At 43.0% G+C, this 21,095-nt stretch overlaps 1 protein-coding gene across 1 annotated transcript in view; it reads right to left on the bottom strand.

Annotated features, from left to right (window-relative positions):
* Nucleotides 1–21,095, bottom strand: part of LOC122920155 (ribosomal protein S6 kinase alpha-5-like) — a 133,041-nt gene that overhangs the window by 97,821 nt on the left and 14,125 nt on the right. The window contains exons 2-3 of the mRNA XM_044269379.1: nucleotides 5,500–5,571; nucleotides 2,144–2,362 (exon numbers count right to left, since the gene is read on the bottom strand). Coding sequence (XP_044125314.1) covers nucleotides 2,144–2,362; nucleotides 5,500–5,571 — 291 coding nt within the window. The remainder of the gene's footprint in view (nucleotides 1–2,143; nucleotides 2,363–5,499; nucleotides 5,572–21,095) is intronic.

Below are 21,095 nucleotides of genomic sequence, written 5' to 3'. Positions count from 1 at the left end.
TAAATAAAAAAAAGGTCATTCCTTCATTATTATTTATTCTAGTATAGTCAGGCACACCTACATCTGGACACACCATGGATTCAGTATTATTAGTAAAACTTGATTATATTTATTTAATTATTATATATATTAAAATATCTCCCCCCCAAAAAGTCATTAAAGCATTCTAAAATACAAATGACTAATTCTTGATAGCCCACAATGTTATCAATACTTGCTACTAATAACAATGTAACCTGCAAACACAAAATTAAATTAGCTATGGTTTGCACCATATAAATGCGTCTCAATGATGGGATGTGTATCAATAAAGGTATGCACAATATACGGTACAAACAATATTATCAATTCCTTAATAAAAGTGAATAAAAGTTGTTAAATGTCACAATTATATGTCTTATGTTGATATTGCTAATTTATATTCATTTGTCTTTCAGCAAAAACACAAATCTGTGCCACAGAACATGTAAATATATAGATATAAAAAAGTCTATTTAGAAGGTTTTCTCTGAATCACGTTTATATTGTGATATTGAATCCAGATGAAATCAGTCCATGTACTGTTGTACTAATCCTACTAATAGAGGTCACGATGTTGGTTGAGTGAATCATATGCTGCGCAGTAATACTCACCTATTCCCTATGTACTGTACTGTAAATAGTAATTCCAACACTATTACTTATGGAGATGTTGCGTTAATAGTTTGGGTCTTATAGTCATGCTTGCATATATATACTTGGGCCAATTACTCACTGTTCGCTGGGTTGCGGCTGGGTCCCGTATCTGCTGTGGCGTCCCACGTATGTTGCGCTCTGGGAAACCCTTACCTCCATCTTCTTTCTCTCGTGAGTCTTGTTGCGCTGTGCTTCCTAGCTGTATGACCGCAGGATCAAGCCGGCAACTCCTAATGTGGAATGTTGAGAACTTTGGCGTCCCACATATTTTTGCGCTGTCTTGGCATAGCTCAATCTGCTTGTGAAAATTCTGTGAATCTTTCAAGAGCCCTCCAGAGTCTGTATATGTAACAAGCGAACCTCCAATATATTGTCAGGGGGGCTTATTCATACCAAACGCATTTCGGAGTTAATAACATACTCCTTCTTCAGTGGTTAAGCCCCCTATGTTTTCAGCTTGTTTAAATACCTTATCCAGGATTTCTAGCCATAGGATATATCCAAATCCTGGAGTGGCTTTACTTTTGTATACTCTCACAACCTCATCAAATATTATTAAATATATATTTCTTAAATAAATCAAGTCGGAAACTCATACATTCAATTATAAACATATTGTTCAAAAATACATATTCACGGTTTCTATGCGGTTCCATTATGATTTCTCAGCAGTTTTACTAGAAGGCAGTTTTGCAAAACCTTACTCATATAGTATATCTAAAATTATTATATCTTTTAATCGAGGACTGATTTTGTTGTGTTTCATGATTTATATCAAAACAAAAAAAATAAAAATAAATTTAAATTAAAAGATTAAAAATGTATTCTCTACCTACCGGTTTTTAATAGAACCTCTCTAAAAATTTAATTCTATAACTGTACATTTTTTTTTTTAAGCGTTTTCTAAAACAAAGGTCTTTTTTTTATTTTATTTATAAAAAAAACGTATATTCCCTAAAATGACTAGCACATAAATATTCTTCAATTCTCATCTTCTATAAAACTTGTCTATGAAACTTTGTATGCACCGTATATTATGCATACCTTTATTGATACACATACCATCATTGAGACGCATTTACGGTATATGGTGCAAACCATAGCTAATTTTATTTTGTGTTTGCAGGTTACACTGTTATTAGTAGCAAGTATTGATAACATTGTGGGCTATCAAGAATCAGTCATTTGTATTTTAGGATGTTTTAATGAAGTTTTTATATATATATATATTTTTTAATATATATATATATATATATATATATATATATATATATATATTAATAAATATAATCCAGTTTTACTAATACTGAATCCATGGTGTGTCCAGATGTAGCTGCGCCTAACAATACTAGAATAAACGTACATTTCTAATAGATTGGGTGAATCAATAAGTTAGAGCACCCAGTTCAGATAAGTCAGCAGGTGAGCCACCTCATAATCCAAATATTTTTTTTTACATTTTACCTACCTAGTATTAGGTGGAGTTTGGCATCTGTCTGGAAGGCGTAGTGAAGAGTCACAAGAAATGGACTCTCTCTTACATGTTCTAGTACTGTGCGCTCTGTCCGTGTGTGTTCTGCTGTTTTCTCTTTCTGAACCAGGGCTGCTTTACGCAGAACCTTCATAGCATAAAGGCGCTTTGCATCTGGCCCAGTTACTTTGCGTACAAGAAAAACTTTCCCATATGCTGCAAAAAAAAGTAAATGAGTATTACACAAATATATTTGTCTAGCAGGTCCCTGAAAGCCGCATACATCTTTAAGTCTTTTTGTTAAGTCTTATCTCAGTAAAAGCATTTTTCAAAAGAAAAATATCATGTTTTTGTGTTGCCATTTTTTGACAGCCATATTTAAAAAAAAAAAAAATCATTGATTGTCTTATGCTGGGTCTCATATTTTTTGCGGGATAAGATGATAGTTTGATTGGTACCATTTTGGGGTACATATAACTTTTTGATCACTTGGTATTACACTTTTGTGAGGGAAGGTGACCCAAAAAATTGCACTTTTGGTACTTATTACTATTATTTTTTTTACAGAGTTCACCTGACGGGGTGGATCATGTGATATTTTTATAGAGCTGGTCGATACGGACGCGACAATACCTAATATGTCTACTTTTCTCTTTTCTTTTACAATTTATTTTATTAATTATGGGAAAACACACTTTTTAAATTATTATTATGCAGAAACTTTATTTTATAGAAGCCTAATAAACTGGACGTTTTATCTTGGAATTGGTGAGTGCCGCTGTCTCCTTCTCCTCTCTCTCCAGAATACACCATTGTGTCTATCTCAGCAGAGCACCACCGTATCCATTTGCTGAATCGCATTACTTGTGTCCTCCTTGCAATCCTGCATACTGGTCAGGTGTAGCAGTGCCGGCAGCGCTTTCTCCTCTTGATTGTTTAGAAACTTTATTTTAACTCCCCCCCCAACCTTTGAGGGGTTTAATCCCCTCTCCAATGCATTACAATACATCTGTATTGTAATGCATTGTCTGTAAGTGTATTACACTGTGTAATACACTTACAGCCTTCCTGTCTGTGAGATTCAGGGGGCTAGATCTCACAGGCTAAGGCTACTTTCACACTTGCGTTCGGGGTTCCGCTTGTGAGTTCCGTTTGAAGGCTCTCACAAGCGGCCCTGAACGGATCCGTACATCCCCAATGCATTCCGCTCAGAATGCCTCAGTTTGGCCTCCTTTCCGTTCAGCAGGCGGACACCCCATGCAGCTTGCAGCGTTTTGGTGTCCGCCTGGCCGTGCGGAGCCAAACGGATCCGTCCTGACTTACAATGCAAGTCAATGGGGACGGATCCGTTTGACGTTGACACAATATGGTACAATTGCAAACGTATCCGTCCCCCATTGACTTTAAATGTAAAGTCAGGAGTTCCTATTAATATACCATCGGATCACAGTTTTCTCCATGGTATATTTTAACTTGAAGCGTCCCCATCACCATGGGAACCCCTCTATGTTAGAATATACCATCGGATTTGAGTTAGATCATGAAAACTCAGATCCGACAGTATATTCTAACATAGAGGCGTTCCCATGGTGATGGAGACGCTTCAAGTTAGAATATACTAAGAACTGTGTACATGACTGCCCCCTGCTGCCTGGCACCACCCGATCTCTTACAGGGGGCTGTGATCCGCACAATTAACCCCTCAGGTGTCACACCCAGTTTTAAATTCATTGGTGGCCAGTGCGGACCCCCCTCCCTCCCCAGTATTAAATTCATTTGTGGCCAGTGCGGCCCCCCCCTCCCTCCCCAGTATTAAATTCATTGGTGGCCAGTGCGGCCTCCCCTCTCCCCTCCTAATTAAAATAGACCCCCTCCACCATCATTGGTGGCAGCGGAGAGTTCCGATCGGAGTCCCAGTTTAATCGCTGGGACTCCGATCGGTTACCATGGCAGCCAGGACGATACTTCAGTTCTGGCAGCCATGGTTACTTAGCAATTTTAGAAGCATTACGCTGGGTTCACACCTGAGCGTACTGGATGGAGCGCTCTGTATGTGCGATTCTACGGGCGCCTCACATACGCGGCTCCTGTGCAAGCGAACGCCCATTGTCGCGCGTTCCCGGAAGTCTATGTACGGGAACGCACGACACTACGCCCCTAAGAAGCTCCTGTACTTCTTGGGGCGTAGGGCGTTTTACAGCGTGTTCTTACACGCTGTAAAACGCTCAGATGAGAACCATTCCCATAGGGAATCATTGGTTCTTGCCTGTTGAGCGGTTTACAGCACGTAGGAACGCGCTGTAAAACGCTCAGGTGTGAACCCAGCCTTATACTTACCTGCGCTGTCTGTGGCCGGCCGGGCGCTCCTCCTACTGGTAAGTGACAGGTCTGTGCTATAAGCAATGCGATGCACAGACCTTACACTTACAAGTAAGAGGCGCGACCGGCCGGCCACAGACAGCGCAAGTAAGTATAATGCTTCTAAAATTGCTAAGTAACCATGGCAGCCAGGACTGCAGTAGCGTCCTGGCTGCCATGGTAAACAATCAGAGCCCCAGCGATTAAACTGGGACTCCGATCGGAACTCTCCGCTGCCACCAATGACATGGGGTGGGAGGGGTTAATTGTGCTGATCACAGCCCCCTGTAAGAGATCGGGTGCTGCCAGGCAGCAGTCATGTATACAGTTCTTAGTATATTCTAACTTGAAGCGTCCCCATCACCATGGGAACGCCTCTGTGTTAGAATATACTGTCGGATCTGAGTTTTCATTATGCAGACGGATGCCAGCGTTTGCATTATAGGTGCGGATCCGTTTGTGCAGATACCAGATGGATCCGCACCGAACGCAAGTGTGAAAGTAGCCCAACAGGGAAGGCAGCACAATGCCTAAAGACGACATCGGGCTGCCTTCCCAGACATCGGGTCCCTGTCATAGTAGCACGGGGATCCTATGGGACAGGGAGGGAGTTCCCTCCCTTCACACCCCCCCCCCCCCCGACCATGGCATAGTGAGGGTTAATGTGCCGGCATCTGCACCAGCATCAGTACATGGGAACAGCCGGACCCCTGCAGCTGATTGGGAGTGCGCAGCTCCTGCACCCATCCGATCAGCGTGTTGTAGTACTACGGCACTGGTGGAGAAGTCACTTTAACTTCATACTGATATTATTATTATATAGCTGTATTGGACAGCATGGTACTAGAATAAAAAAAACCTGACTGCAGCAATAGATAATGCATGTCACAAAATGCTGTAAAATATACTTATAAACTACAAAATGAAAGGTTTCATGTGTAACAACAGAAGGAGTTCTATGATGAGATACGTGAATGTTAGAGGTCAGGTCTTGCCTCCAGTGCCTAGAATTTTCAGCAGTTCAAAGTCTTCCATTCCAACTTTGTCTTCATTTCCGGTCAGATTCACTAGAACAGAAAATAAAAAAAAGATAAATCATTTATACATGAAGATACATAGAAGCAAAACTCGAGTGTCATACACAAGTGTAACAACCAGCTTTTATTGGAGCCGACATTAGCAGACAAATAATGAGGTTTTCCATTTTTCCTAAAACCGCCAGTATAAAACAGCAACGGCTTACATCCTGTCTTGTTACATAGTTGTTAAGGTTGGAAAAAGACAAAAAGTCCATCAAGAGACCAACATGTAAGGCTACTTTCACACTTGCGTTCGGGGTTCCACTTGTGAGTTCCGTTTGAAGGCTCTCACAAGCGGCCCCGAACGGATCCGTACAGCCCCAATGCATTCTGAGTGGATGCGGATCTGCTCAGAATGCATCAGTCTGGCAGCGTTCAGCCTCTGCTCCGCTCAGCAGGCGGACACCTGAACGGTGCTTGCAGCGTTTTAGTGTCCGCCTGGCCGTGTGGAGCCAAACGGATCCGTCCAGACTTGCAATGTAAGTGAATGAGAACGGATCCGTTTGATGTTGACACAATAGGGTGCAATTTCAAACGGATCCGTCCCCCATCGACTTTCAATGTAGTCTGGACGGATCCGTCTGACTAACTTTCAGACTTAGAATTTTTTCTGAAATATAATGCAGACGGATCCGTTCTAAACGGATACCATCATTTGCATTATAGGAGCGGATCCGTCTGTGCAGATACCAGACAGATCCGCTCCGAACGCAAGTGTGAAAGTAGCCTTATCCAGCTATATCGATCCAAAAGGAAGACAGAAAAAAAAAAACACCCTATGAAGGAAAAAATTATTTAAAAAAAATCCTTCCCAACTACAGATATGGCAATCAGAATAAATCCCTGGATCAATGTCCATCTTCCTTTTAAAAAGGGGTTGGGCCAAGGGTAAAGGGTGTGCAGAACAAGATTTCTATGCATTGTCATAAGCCTCAATTTTGAATTAAAGGGCTTCTGTCACCCCACTAAACTTTTTTTTTTTTTTTTTTTTTTTTTTTTTGCTTACTTATAATCCCTACACTGCGATTTATGCCTACATAATCTAATTAATGATTTTGGTCCTGTAGATTTTGTTTAAAACATGCTTTTAAAATATGCAAATTACCTTGCTACCAGCAAGTAGGGCGGCTACTTGCTGGTAGCAGCCGCATCCTCTGATCCTAAAGACGCCCCCTCCGCATTGTGATTGACAGGGCCAGGGAACGGGATCGTTCTCTGCTGGCCCTGCCTGTTCGCATTCAAAATCTGCGCCGCTGCCGTACCCTGTCTTCAATCGGCGCAGGCGCACTGAGAGGCGGCCGCTTGCTCGGCCGCTCCATCCTCAATGCGCCTGCGCCGATGACGTCACATCTACACCTGGCGCAGGCGCATTGAGAATGGAGCGGCCGAGCGAGCGGCCGCGCCGATTGAAGACAGGTATGGCAGTGGCGCAGGCGCCAGATTTTGAATGCGAACAGGCAGGGCCAGCAGAGAACGATTCCGTTCCCTGGCCCTGTCAATCACAATGCGGAGGGGGCGTCTTTAGGATCAGAGGATGCGGTAGCAAGGTAATTTGCATATTTTAAAAGCATGTTTTAAACAAAATCTACTGGACCAAAATGATTAATTACAAACCGGATTCCCAAAAAGTTGGGACACTATACAAATCGTGAATAAAAACTGAATGCAATGATGTGGAGGTGCCAACTTCTAATATTTTATTCAGAATAGAACATAAATCACGGAACAAAAGTTTCAACTGAGAAAATGTACCATTTTAAAGGGAAAAATATGTTGAATCAGAATTTCATGGTGTCAACAAATCCCCAAAAAGTTGGGACAAGGCCATTTTCACCACTGTGTGGCATCTCCCCTTCTTCTTACAACACTCAACAGACGTTTGGGGACCGAGGAGACCAGTTTCTCAAGTTTAGAAATAGGAATGCTCTCCCATTCTTGTCTAATACAGGCCTCTAACTGTTCAATCGTCTTGGGCCTTCTTTGTTGCACCTTCCTCTTTATGATGCGCCAAATGTTCTCTATAGGTGAAAGATCTGGACTGCAGACTGGCCATTTCAGTACCCGGATCCTTCTCCTACGCAGCCATGATGTTGTGATTGATGCAGAATGTGGTCTGGCATTATCTTGTTGAAAAATGCAGGGTCTTCCCTGAAAGAGATGACGTCTGGATGGGAGCATATGTTGTTCTAGAACCTGAATATATTTTTCTGCATTGATGGTGCCTTTCCAGACATGCAAGCTGCCCATGCCACACGCACTCATGCAACCCCATACCATCAGAGATGCAGGCTTCTGAACTGAGCGTTGATAACAACTTGGGTTGTCCTTGTCCTCTTTGGTCCGGATGACATGGAGTCCCAGATTTCCAAAAGGAACTTCGAATCGTGACTCGTCTGACCACAGAACCATTTTGCCACACTCCATTTTAAATGATCCCTGGCCCAGTGAAAACGCCTGAGCTTGTGGATCTTGCTTAGAAATGGCTTCTTCTTTGCACTGTAGAGTTTCAGCTGGCAACGGCGGATGGCACGGTGGATTGTGTTCACTGACAATGGTTTCTGGAAGTATTCCTGAGCCCATTCTGTGATTTCCTTTACAGTAGCATTCCTGTTTGTGGTGCAGTGTCGTTTAAGGGCCCGGAGATCACGGGCATCCAGTATGGTTTTACGGCCTTGACCCTTACGCACAGAGATTGTTCCAGATTCTCTGAATCTTCGGATGATGTTATGCACAGTTGATGATGATAGATGCAAAGTCTTTGCAATTTTTCGCTGGGTAACACCTTTCTGATATTGCTCCACTATCTTTCTGCGCAACATTGTGGGAATTGGTGATCCTCTACCCATCTTGGCTTCTGAGAGACACTGCCACTCTGAGAAGCTCTTTTTATACCCAATCATGTTGCCAATTGACCTAATTAGTGTTACTTGGTCTTCCAGCTCTTCGTTATGCTCAAATTAACTTTTTCCAGACTCTTATTGCTACTTGTCCCAACTTTTTGGGGATTTGTTGACACCGTGAAAATTTGAATCAACGCATTTTTCCTTTAAAATGATACATTTACTCGGATTAAACGTTTGATCTGTCATCTACGTTCTATTACAAATAAAATATTGACATTTGCAATCTCCACATCATTGCATTCAGTTTTTATTCACAATTTGTTTAGTGTCCCAACTTTTTTGGAATCCGGTTTGTAGATTTTGTAGGCATAAATCGCACTATAGGGATTATAAGTAAGAAAAGAAAAAAGAAAAAGAAAAAAAAAAGGTTTAGTGGGGTGACAGAAGCCCTTTAAAGTCATCTAAGCCTTTTTCGAAGCCATCTACTGTATTTGCTGTAACCAGCTCCGGCAGCAGGCTATTGCAGAGATTCACAGCCCTTACTGTAAAGAATGCTTGTCGCCTCTAATGACTGAATCTTTTTTTCCTCCAGTCATAGGGAGTGGCCCATAGTTTTTTTGATGGGGTTCAACACAGAACAGCTTCTCTCTATATTTTTTGTATGGTTCTTTTTTATATTTGAAAAGATTAATCATTACCCCCTTAGACGTTATTTCAAGACTGAGCAAATAGGGTTGTCAGAATCCGAAAATTTTAATACCATAAAAAAGCATTGCGATACTAGATACCATGTAAAAAAACAAAACAAAAAAAAACGTGTGAAACCATATTTCATGGAACGTCCGGCCTATTTTTTTTGGGGGGGTGGACGAAGTGATTAAAAAATGACAAATCATGTTTTGTTTTTTTTTTGTTTTTTTTGTTACGGCGTTCACCACATAGGAGATATTTTTTAACAGTTTGGACTTTTTCGGATGCAGTGATACCTAATATGTTTATTTTTTATTGTTAATATACTTTTTATATGTACATTTTTTTTATTTTTACAATTATTAGCCCCCTTAGGGGCTAGAACCTGGGATCTTTTGATCCCTTTCCCTATTCACCCTAATAGAGATCTATTAGGGTGAATAGGATTTTATACTGCTCCTGCTGCCCTGTTCTTTGTGCACACAGAACAGCAGCAGGGAGGTTACTATGACAGCCAAGGCTTCAGTAGCGCCCTGGCTGCCATGGTAACTGATCAGAACCCCGCGATTTCACTGGTGGGGCTCTGATCGGAAGCGGTCACTGCCACCAATGAATATTCTGAGGAAGAAGGGAGGGGATCCTGTGGCCACTGGACCACCAATGATTATAATACTGGGGTGGGGGGCCGCACTGTGCCACCAATAAAGATAATTAACATGATTATAAGGCCTCATGCACACGGCCGTTGTGCAGTCGTTCCATGCATTGGGGACCGCAATTAGCGGTCCCCAATGCACGGGCAGCATCCATGTGGCAGCCGGGACGGATCGAGACCCATTCAACTTGAATTCCGTGATCCGTCTGCATCATAAAAAAATATTTTTTTGCGGTGCGGAGGTACGGACAGAAACACCAAGGAAGCACTCTGTAGTGTTTACGTGGGCTTCCGATCCATGCTTCCATTCTGCACCACATATCCCGGATTGCGGACCCATTCAAGTGAATCGGTCTGCATCCGTGATGCGTGGTGCACATGGCCGGTACCAGTGTATTGCGGACCCACTGTATGTGGGTCGCAATACAGCAACGGCCGCGTGCATGAGGCCTAATACTGAGGGGGGAGGCCACTGCACCAGCAATGCATATGATGAACCTTTAAATACAAATGTAGGCTGTGGGTGCCGGCAGTATCACATACGGCCTCTATGACAAGGTGCGGCGATCCCCGTCAATTAACCCCACACTTGAGGGGTTAATCGACACAGTTTGGTGGATCGCTGTGCCCCATCACTGAGGTTGGCTGCTGGGTATGTGATACCACCGGCACCTGCAGACTACATTTGTATTTAAGGGTTAACCATATGCATTGGTGGCGCAGTTGCCTCCCCCCTCAGTATTATAATCATGTTAGGCTACTTTCACACTCGCGTTTGGTGCGGATTCGTCATGGATCTACACAGACGGATCTGTTCAGATAATACAACAGTCTGCATCCATTCAGAACAGACCTGTTTGTATCATCTTTAACATAGCCAAGACGGATCCGTCTTGAACACCACTGAAAGTCAATAGAGGATGGATCCATTTTCTATTGTGCTAGAGAAAACGGATCAGTCCCCATTGACTTACATTGTGTGTCAGAACGGATCCGTTTGGCTCAGTTTCGCTACAAGCAGCGTTTTGGTGTCCGCCTCCAAAGTGGAATGGAGACTGAACGGAGGCAAACTGATGCATTCTGAAGCGGATCCTTTTATATTCAGAATGCATTAGGGCAAAACGGATCAGTTTTGGACCGCTTGTGAGAGCCCTGAACGGATCTCACAAACGGAAAGCCAAAACGCCTGTGTGAAAGTAGCCTCAATCATCTTCATTGGTGGCAGCAGCAACTTCACAGCCCCCTCCCCACTCTTCATTGTTGGCCAGTGTCAGCCACGTCACAGTGGAGAGGGAGGGAGGGACTGCCTCCTTCTCCACTGTGCAAGCTCAGGAGAACATGGTGAGCGCTGAGGGTGGCGTGAGCCATGTTCTCTAAAAGATACTAGGCTGTGCAATAGCGTAGTCTAGTATCTGAAAATAGCAAACCCCGGTATCGCATCGATCCGGGTGCAAAAGTATCGATTGGGCATCGAAAGTTCAATACACGATGCAACCCTATAAGCAAATTCAGTTATTTTAATCTTTGCTCATAGCTAAGATCTTCCAGGTCCTTTAAGAGTTTAGTTGCTCTCCTTTGCACTTTTTCTAACACCAGGGCATCCTTTTTATTGACTGGTGCCCAGAACTGAACCGCATATTCCAGGCGAGGCCTTACCAATGCTTTGAATAGTGGCAATATTACATCCCTGTTCCGTGAGTCCATACCTCTTTAAATACAAGAAAAAAATTCTGTTGGCCTTAGAGGCAGCTGACTGGCATTGCATGCTGTTATTTAGTATAAGATCTACTAATACACCCAGATCCTTCTCAACCAGTGACTCCCCGTTTTACTTCCCTAGCACATATGCTGCATGCAGATTACAAGCCCGCAAGTGCATACATTTACAGTATCTATAAATGCACACCAACAGCACAGCATACAGACAGGGCCCGGTCCTCCTCCATCATAGGGGACATATATATAATCCCAAATTGGAAAACAAATGAGGTGGAGTGGTAAGAGTTAAGAGTCAAGAGTCACACCTCTGATCTCTCCTACAAAGGACGAGAAGCACCTGTCCTCCTATCCTGGCAAGGCTGAGACTACATGCCAACACTGGATTTGTCACAGTCATGCTAATTTGACTTTCATTACTTGCACTGCAGTCAGTGCTATACCACAACCTTTGGTCTTGTGATGTATGTGTTGGCCAAAGTAGTTGTGTGTCCTTATTCTTAGGGCTCATGCACACAAAATGTATTTTATTTCCGTGTCCGTTCAGTTTTTTTGCAAACCGTATCCGGACCCATTGACTTCAATGGGTCCACAAAAAAATAAAAATTATATATGGAAGTTACTCCCTGTGCATTCTGTTTCCACAAAGAAATAGAACATGTCCTATTATTGTCTGCATTATAGACCAGAATAGTACTGTTCTATTAGGGGTCAGCTGTTCCGTTCTGCAAAATTCAGAATGCACGCGGATGTCATTCATATTTTTTGCAGATCTTTTGTGGACCACCAAATTCATACGGTCGTGTGCATGAGGCTTCTTCCTATTTTTTTATTTTTCCTTTCTGTTGGTATCCCTCTGGATTCTGCCAGTCTCCAAATTGATCATGTATACTTACATGACTGCAAGTTACAATGCCAATACATTCCCTACAGGTGAAACTCGAAAATTTAGAATAAGTGCAAAAATGTATTTATTCAGTAATGCAACTTAAAAGGTGATACTAATATATGAGACTCCTTACATGCAGAGCGAGATATTTCAAGCCTTTATTTGTTATAATTTGGATGAATATGGCTTACAGCTTATGAAAACCCCAAATTCACACTCTTAGAAAATTTGAATATTACATGAAATCAATGAAAAAAGGATGTTAAATAGAAAAATGTAGGACCTCTGAAAAGTATGCATGCATATGTACTTAGTATTTGGTTTGGGCCCCTGGTCTCATGTCTCATCTTTGTCTTTGCAATGCCCAACAGATTCTCTATTGGGTTCAGGTCAGGCGAGTTTGCTGGCCAATCAGGCACAGTAACTCTATGGTCATTGAACCAGGTTTTGGTACCTTTGGCAGTGTGGGCAGGTGCCAAGTCCTGCTGGAAAATGAAGTCACTATCTTGATAAAGCTCGTCTGCGGAAGGAAGCATGAAGTGCTCCAAAACCTCCTGGTAGACGGCTGCATTTACTCTGGACTTAATGAAGCACAGTGGACCAACACCAGCAGATGACATGGCTCCCCAAACCAACAGACTGTGGAAACGTCACACTGGACTTCAAGCATCTTGCATTGTCTGCCTCTCCGTTCTTCCTCCAGACTCTGGGTCCTTTGCTGCTTGCGCACCTTTTTCTTCCACATAACTTTCTATTAATGTGCTTTGATACAGCATTTTGGGAACATCCAACTTCTTTTGCCATTACCTTTTTGAGGCTTTCCCTCCTTATGGAGGGTGTCAATCAGCAGTCTTTCCCATGATTGTGATTCCTACTGAACAAGACAGACAATTTAAAGTCTCAGGAGCCCTTTGCTCAGGTGTTCTGGATTAATTAGCTGACTAGAGTGTAGGGATCTACTGGATTTACCGATGTTATCGGCCGATATTCATGATTTTCTAAGTTATCAGTATCGGCATCTAACCTTGCAGATAATGCGTCCAGCGCGTCATCACAGAACCTGAGTGCGCTGCTGTCAGCACGCCATGTTCCTCTCATTAGCACAGGGGAGAAGGAGTCACTCTCGCCCTCCCCCCTGTGCCGCACTGCCATTGGGGAGAGACTGGAGGAGGAGGGGCGGGTGCATTGCGCCACCAATGAAAGTTAACGTCTAATACAAATACGGGAGGTGGTGCCCAGCCCATATGACAGGAAGCTGCGATCAGCGGCAGTTAACCCCTCAGGTGCCGCACCTGAGGGGCTAACTGCTGCCGCTGTTCGCAGCTCCCTGTCAGAGGCAGGGTGCCGATTCTGTCGCCGACACACCCGCCTCCTGTATTAAACGTTAATTATCATTGGTGGCGCAGTGCGCCCTCCCCAGTATTAAAAACATTGGTGGCGCAGTGCGCCCTCACTTCCCCCCCCCCCCCCCAAAGTATTAAAGTAATTGGTGGCGCAGTGCGCCCCCCAACCTTCCCAGTATTAAAATCATTGGTGGCAGTGGCCACAGGGTCCTCTTCATTGGTGGCAGCTCCGATCAGAGCCCCAGCAGTGTAATCCTGGGGCTCCAATCAGTTACGAGAGAGAAAGAAAGAGAGAGAGAGAGAGAAAAAAGAGACGAGAGGATAAAGACAGCAGAGAGCAAAAAAGAGAGAGGAGAAAAAAGAGAGAGGGACAAAAAAAAAAAGGAGAGGAGGATAAAAAAGAGAGAGAAAAAAGAGAGCAGAAAAAAAGAGAGAAAAAAAGAGAGAGAAAAAAAGAGAGAGAAAAAAAAGAGAGAGAAAAAAGAGAGAGAAAAAAAGAGAGAGAAAAAAAGAGAGAGAAAAAAAGAGAGAGAAAAAAAGAGAGAGAAAAAAAGAGAGAGAAAAAAGAGAGAGAAAAAAAGAGAGAGAAAAAAAGAGAGAGAAAAAAAGAGAGAAAAGAGAGAGAAAAAAAGAGAGAGAAAAAAAGAGAGAGAAAAAAAGAGAGAGAAAAAAAGAGAAGAAAGAAAGAAAGAAAGAAAGAAAGAAAGAGATCCATCATTATTTACTGTATCTATTTACATCTGTATATCTATCTGTATCTACTGTGGTGGAAGGCGTGTATATCTCACCCAGATGAGATAATTGAAATCAAGAATGCTGCAGTGGTTTCAGCAAAGTGTAGTTTGCTGAGACAGGTTTGTTTAGATTCTGGGTTTCTGCTGTTTTAAAAGAGATCCAGGAGGGCTAATGTATGTGATTGACCATAATGCCGATCGCAGACAGATGCCATGGTCTTTTGTAACCACAGCATCTGAGGTGGCTTTCCCCAAGAGTGCTGCACTATATACAGGTCCTTCTAAAAAAATTTGCATATTGTGATAAAGTTCATTATTTTCTGTAATGTACTGATAAACATTAGACTTTCATATATTTTAGATTCATTACACACCAACTGAAGTAGTTCAAGCCTTTTATTGTTTTAATATTGATGATTTTGGCATACAGCTCAGGAAAACCCAAATTTCCTATCTAAAAAAATTTGCATATCATGAAAAGGTTCTCTAAACGAGCTATTAACCTAATCATCTGAATCAACTAATTAACTCTAAACACCTGTAAAAGATTCCTGAGGCTTTTAAAAACTCCCAGCCTGGTTCATTACTCCAAACCGCAATCATGGGTAAGACTGCCGACCTGACTGCTGTCCAGAAGGCCATCATTGACACCCTCACCCTGCTTTCACACCTGAGCGTTTCTGACGCGCATTTCTGACGCACGTTTTTTGTAATAGTAAACGCACGTTTGACGCGCGTTTGTGTCATTGACTGCAGTGTCCTATGGCCACAAACGCGTGTCAAAACGCCCCAAAGAAGCTCAAGTACTTGTTTGAGCGGCGGGCGTTTTACAGCGCGATCGTACGCGCTGTAAAACGCCCAGGTGAGAACCATTCCCATAGGGAAGCATTGCTTTTCATGTGTTGAGCGTTTTAAAGCGCGTTTGAACGCGCTGTAAAACGCTCAGGTCTGAACGAATAGGCTGTTCCCAGAGTGCTATATCAAGGCACCTCAGTGGGAAGTCTGTGGGAAGGAAAAAGTGTGGCAGAAAACGCTGCACAACGAGAAGAGGTGACCGGACCCTGAGGAAGATTGTGGAGAAGGACCGATTCCAGACCTTGGGGGACCTGCGGAAGCAGTGGACTGAGTCTGGAGTAGAAACATCCAGAGCCACCGTGTACAGGTGTGTGCAGGAAATGGGCTACAGGTGCCGCATTCCCCAGAAACAGCGGCAGAAGCGCCTGACCTGGGCTACAGAGAAGCAGCACTGGACTGTTGCATGTCATTCGGAAAATCAAGGTGCCAGAGTCTGGAGGAAGACTGGGGAGAGGGAAATGCCAAAATGCCTGAAGTCCAGTGTTCAAGTACCCACAGTCAGTGATGGTCTGGGGTGCCATGTCAGCTGCTGGTGTTGGTCCACTGTGTTTTATCAAGGGCAGGGTCAATGCAGCTAGCTATCAGGAGATTTTGGAGCACTTCATGCTTCCATCTGCTGAAAAGCTTTATGGAGATGAAGATTTCATTTTTCAGCACGACCTGACACCTGCTCACAGTGCCAAAACCACTGGTAAATGGTTTACTGACCATGGTATTACTGTGCTCAATTGGCCTGCCAACTCTCCTGACCTGAACCCCATAGAGAATCTGTGGGATATTGGGAAGAGAAAGTTGAGAGACGCAAGACCCAACACTCTGGATGAGCTTAAGGCCGCTATCGAAGCATCCTGGGCCTCCATAACACCTCAGCAGTGCCACAGGCTGATTGCCTCCATGCCACGCCGCATTGAAGCAGTCATTTCTGCAAAAGGATTCCCGACCAAGTATTGAGTGCATAACTGAACATAATTATTTGAAGGTTGACTGTTTTTGTATTAAAAACACTTTTCTTTTATTGGTCGGATGAAATATGCTAATTTTTTTAGATAGGAATTTGGGTTTTTCATGAGCTGTATGCCAAAATCATCAATATTAAAACAATAAAAGGCTTGAACTACTTCAGTTGTGTGTAATGAATCTAAAATATATGAAAGTCTAATGTTTATCAGTACATTACAGAAAATAATGAACTTTATCACAATATGCTAATTTTTTGAGAAGGACCTGTATAGTGGTCTGCAATGCACAGGTACTAGCCGAGTGCAGGCAGTTTGCAAATGTGGACCCATTCACTTTAATGGGTCTGCGATCCGCAAGATACATTCCGCACCACAAAAAGATAGAACACGTTCTATTTGTTTGCAGGTTCAGAAGCATGGAGAAAAATTCTTTGGAAGCACTTTGTACTGCTTCCGTGGGCTTCTGATCCGTGCCTGTGCTCCATACCACTCTGTATCTTGCAGACCCATTCAAGTCAGGCCTCATGCACACGGCCGTTGGGTACCATGCATCACGGATGTCGACCCATTCACTTGAATAGGTCTGCAATTCCGGAGATGCAGAACGGAACACCGGAAGCACTACGGAGTTCTTCTGTGGTGTTTCTTTCAGTTATTCCGCACCTCAAATAAATATGGCATGTCATATTTTTTTGCGGTGCGGACTGACCATGGACCCATTTAAGTTGAATGGGTCCGGCCCGCTGCACGGATGTTGCCCGTGCATTGGGGACCACAATTGCAGTCCCCAATGCACAGAACAGCCGCACAACGCCCGTGTGCATGAGGCCTCAATGGGATGTTTGCTGTCTGCAATACAGGAACAGGGCACACACGCTTGTGTGCATGAACCCTAAGGTCCCTTTCACACGAGCGTGATTTCCGCGCGGGTGCAATGCGTGACATGAACGCATAGCACCCGCACTGAATCCTGACCCATTCATTTCAATGGGTCTGTGCACATGAGCGTTGTTTTTCACGCATCAGTTCTGCGTTGCGTGAAAATCGCAGGCATGTTCTATATTCTGCGTTTTTTACGCAGCCCTGGCCCCATAGAAGTGAATGGGGCTGCGTGAAAAACGCATTGCATCCGCAAGCAAGTGCTGGGTGCGATGCATTTTTCACTGATGGTTGCTAAGAGATGTTGTTTGTAAACATTCCGTTTTTTATCACGCGCGTGAAAAACGCATCAAAACGCATTGCACCCGCGCGGAAAAAACTGAACAACTAAACGCAATCGCAGACAAAACTGACTGAACTTGCTTGCAAAATAGTGCTAGTTTCACTGAACGCACCCTGAACGCATCCGGCCCCAATCCGCAACGCCCGTGTGAAACCAGCCTTAGACTGCAAATGCTAAATCACAGCAGTCTATAGGAGAAGCAATCTAAAGATTGCATTTTCAGATCCCTTAGGAGGGCTTTTAAATAAGGAGGGATATTTAAAATATTAAAAATATCCCTCTTTCTCCAAAATAAAGATAAAAATAAATATAAAGTGAAAATATGAATTATTTTTGTCACCGCCACTTTAAAAAAAAAAAAAAAGCTACACTATTAAAATATGTATCCCATAGGGTAGACGGTATAACTGAAAAAATAAAATAAAAATCTAAATGTCCAATTTGTCTTTTTTTCATTGCTTCATAAAAAATTAAAGAATAAAAAGTGATCAAAAAAAACCCATCTCACCTACACACTCCAAAGTGGTATAAATAATAAGGCATCATGCACACGACCGTGCCGTTCTTTTGCAGTCTGCAAACTGCGAATCCGCAAAAAACTGAAGCCGTCCGTGTGCCTTCCGCAATTTGCGGAGCGGAACAGGCGGCCCATTGTAGACATGCCTATTCTTGTCCGCAAAACGATATTTTTTTGCGGGGCCTTGGAACGGAGCAACAGATGCAGACAGCACACGGAGTGCTGTCTGCATCTTTTGCGGCCCAATTGAAGTGAATGGGTCTGCATCTGAGCCGCAAAAACTGCGGCTCGGATGCAGACCATAACTACGGTCGTGTGCATGAGGCCTAAAACTACAGATCACAACGCAATTAATGAGCCCTCGTTATCAACATAGACAGAATTCTAAAACAGAAATGGGGATCAGAATATGGAGATGCAAAGAAAATATATTTTTTGGAAATTATCTTTTTCAGTATTAAAAGAAAAAACTTGCAAATGTGGTATCACTGTAATTACACGGTGGCAGATTTATTAATTTTTTACATTACACCCCATCTGGATTTTACAGCTTTACACCACATCAAATTCAAAAGTAGATGGTGCCAATAAAAAATACTTTTTGTCCCGCAAAAAAAAAACAAGCCCTCATACAGCTATTTGAATGGAAAATTATAAAAGTTATGGCTCAGGGAAGGCCAAAAGTAAAAATTGGAAAATGGCCTGGTCCTGAAGGGGCTGAAAGGGGCTGTCCTTCCATATATATTCACGACCTATCATCAAGATAGGTCATCAATATCTGATCGGCAGGGGTCCGACATGCGGCCCCCCGGCGATCAGCTATATGAAAAGGAGGCAGTGCTTCCAGGTCATTACACTATGTGTCGGCTCCTATGGAGCAGAGGCGTAGTATACCTGAATGGAGTGAGCACTTTTATTACACTGCACTTGCGAGACGACAAGCAATGTAATGACGAGGAAGCAGCACTCGCATGGAGCACTGCCTCCTCTTCATCCAGCTGATTGGCGGGGATGCCGGTTGTCAGGCCCCAACCGATCAGATACTGATGACCTATCCTGAGAATATGTCATCAATAGATCTGGACGGTCCCTTTAACCCTTTCAGGACCAAGACATTTTTCACCTTCCTACCCAGATGATTTTCAGCAAATCCGACATGTGTCATCTTATGTGGTAATAACTTTAAAATGCTCTTACTTATCCAGGCCATTCTGAGATTGTTTTCTCATTACATATTGTACTTCATGATAGTGGTAAAATGGAGTCAAAATATTTCTTTTTTTTTTTTTTTTCTTTAATACCAAATTGACCAAAAATTTTGAAAAATTAGCAAATTTCTATTTCTCTACTTTTATAATAGTAATACCTCCAAAAATAGTTATTACTTTACATTCCCCATATGTCTACTTCATGTTTGGATCATTTTGTTAATGCAATTTTATTTTTTGGGGACATTAGAACGAAGGCTTATGCCTCTTTCACACGAACTACAGTACAGACCAAAAGTTTGGACACACCTTCTCATTCTCATTCATGACTATGAAAATTGTAGATTCACACTGAAGGCATCAAAACTATGAATTAAACACATGTGGAATTATATACATAACAAAAAAGTGTGAAACAACTGAAAATATGTCATATTCTAGCAGGGCTGTGGAGTCGGTAGATAAATGGTCCGACGACCTCAGTTTTTGGTACTTCCGACTCCGACTCCTTTGTATTTAATATGCGAATGTCATTACCACAGAACTACTGGCCAGGAAGCTGCTGCCTTCTCCATTGTGTGCTGATCTTCTGCTGATGATTGGGCAGTGGGGGGATCCAGGACGGGGCATTTATTGTAAAACATGATTTCCCTAGTAGAATCCCATAGTCATGTTTAAAGTTTAAGCTAACAATCTGAGTTTACAAGTTTTTATAGCCTTAGCTGAATGACAGCAATTTTTCAAATGGTTTACAGCGTCAGTCTTGAGCTATTGACCACCCATTCCCGTCACTTATACAAGTGTCTGGTCCTGCAAGAAACATATTTACTTAATCAGTTATCAGTGAGAGGCTAGGTTAACCATGGGCGTTGCGTTCCCTGTAACAGCGGAACACAACACAATGGAAAGTATAAGTATTGCCGGTCCTTAGCTGTGCGTTGCGTGCCATATAGTGAAGCATATGAAAAGCATGCTTCTTCATGGTCACTTAACGTGTTCGTTTTGCGGTAACGTGACGCACTGCATGCATTGGCCTTTATTCTTACAGTAGAGAAGTACAGTAATTTTTGCAAAAGTGGGGGGAAAATAGCAGTGCGTCTTATGGGGCAAATGCTACGACCGTCGGGTGAATAGGCTGAGAGGGAGGAGGGGCTGGGGGCCGGCATCTGTTTCTGTAATGGCAGCAGGGCCCGGTGCAGTCACTGTATTCTACTACACCGGGCCCCGCTCACTGTAGTATACAGTAATCATATCTAACTTGTGGGTATTGTTAAAGTATTCCAATCATCTTAAAAACTTCTTGGTAGTCAGGAGGCCGGGTGGGCGCTCGTAGCGTAGCTCACTACGTCACGCGCCTGCTCCGCCCACTTTATGAATGAAGCAGGCACCGGGCCTCGCTGCCATTACAGAAACAGATGCCGGCCCTCATTCACTACACAGGGACACTGTTATGGGGGGGGATCTGTGGATGACACATAAGATAAGATGCTATATATGTGTCATCCACAGATGCCCCCACAATGATCCCCCATAACATTGCCACCCACAGATGCCCCCATAACAGTGCCACCCACAGACCACCATTAGTTCAAACCCCACCAAAAGCACACCTTTTGGTTCAAAATAATTTTTTTCTTATTTCCCTCCTCAAAAACCTAGGTGCGTCTTATAGGGCGAAAAATACGGTAATTAATTATAACTTTTTGTGAATTGGGACATTTAAACTTGTTTTTTTATTTTTTTATTCCAATTTAAATCTAGTAGGAGTCGGAGTATTTTTTGCCGACTCTGACTCCAAGTACCCAAAATTGCCTCAGACTCCGACTCCACAGCCCTGTATTCTAGGTTCTTCAAAGTAGCCACCTTTTGCTTTGATTACTG

The sequence above is a fragment of the Bufo gargarizans genome, chromosome 10 (genome assembly GCF_014858855.1).
Source record: "Bufo gargarizans isolate SCDJY-AF-19 chromosome 10, ASM1485885v1, whole genome shotgun sequence".
In the NCBI taxonomy this organism is placed as follows: domain Eukaryota; kingdom Metazoa; phylum Chordata; class Amphibia; order Anura; family Bufonidae; genus Bufo; species Bufo gargarizans.
This window is presented reverse-complemented; position numbering and strand designations above follow the sequence as displayed.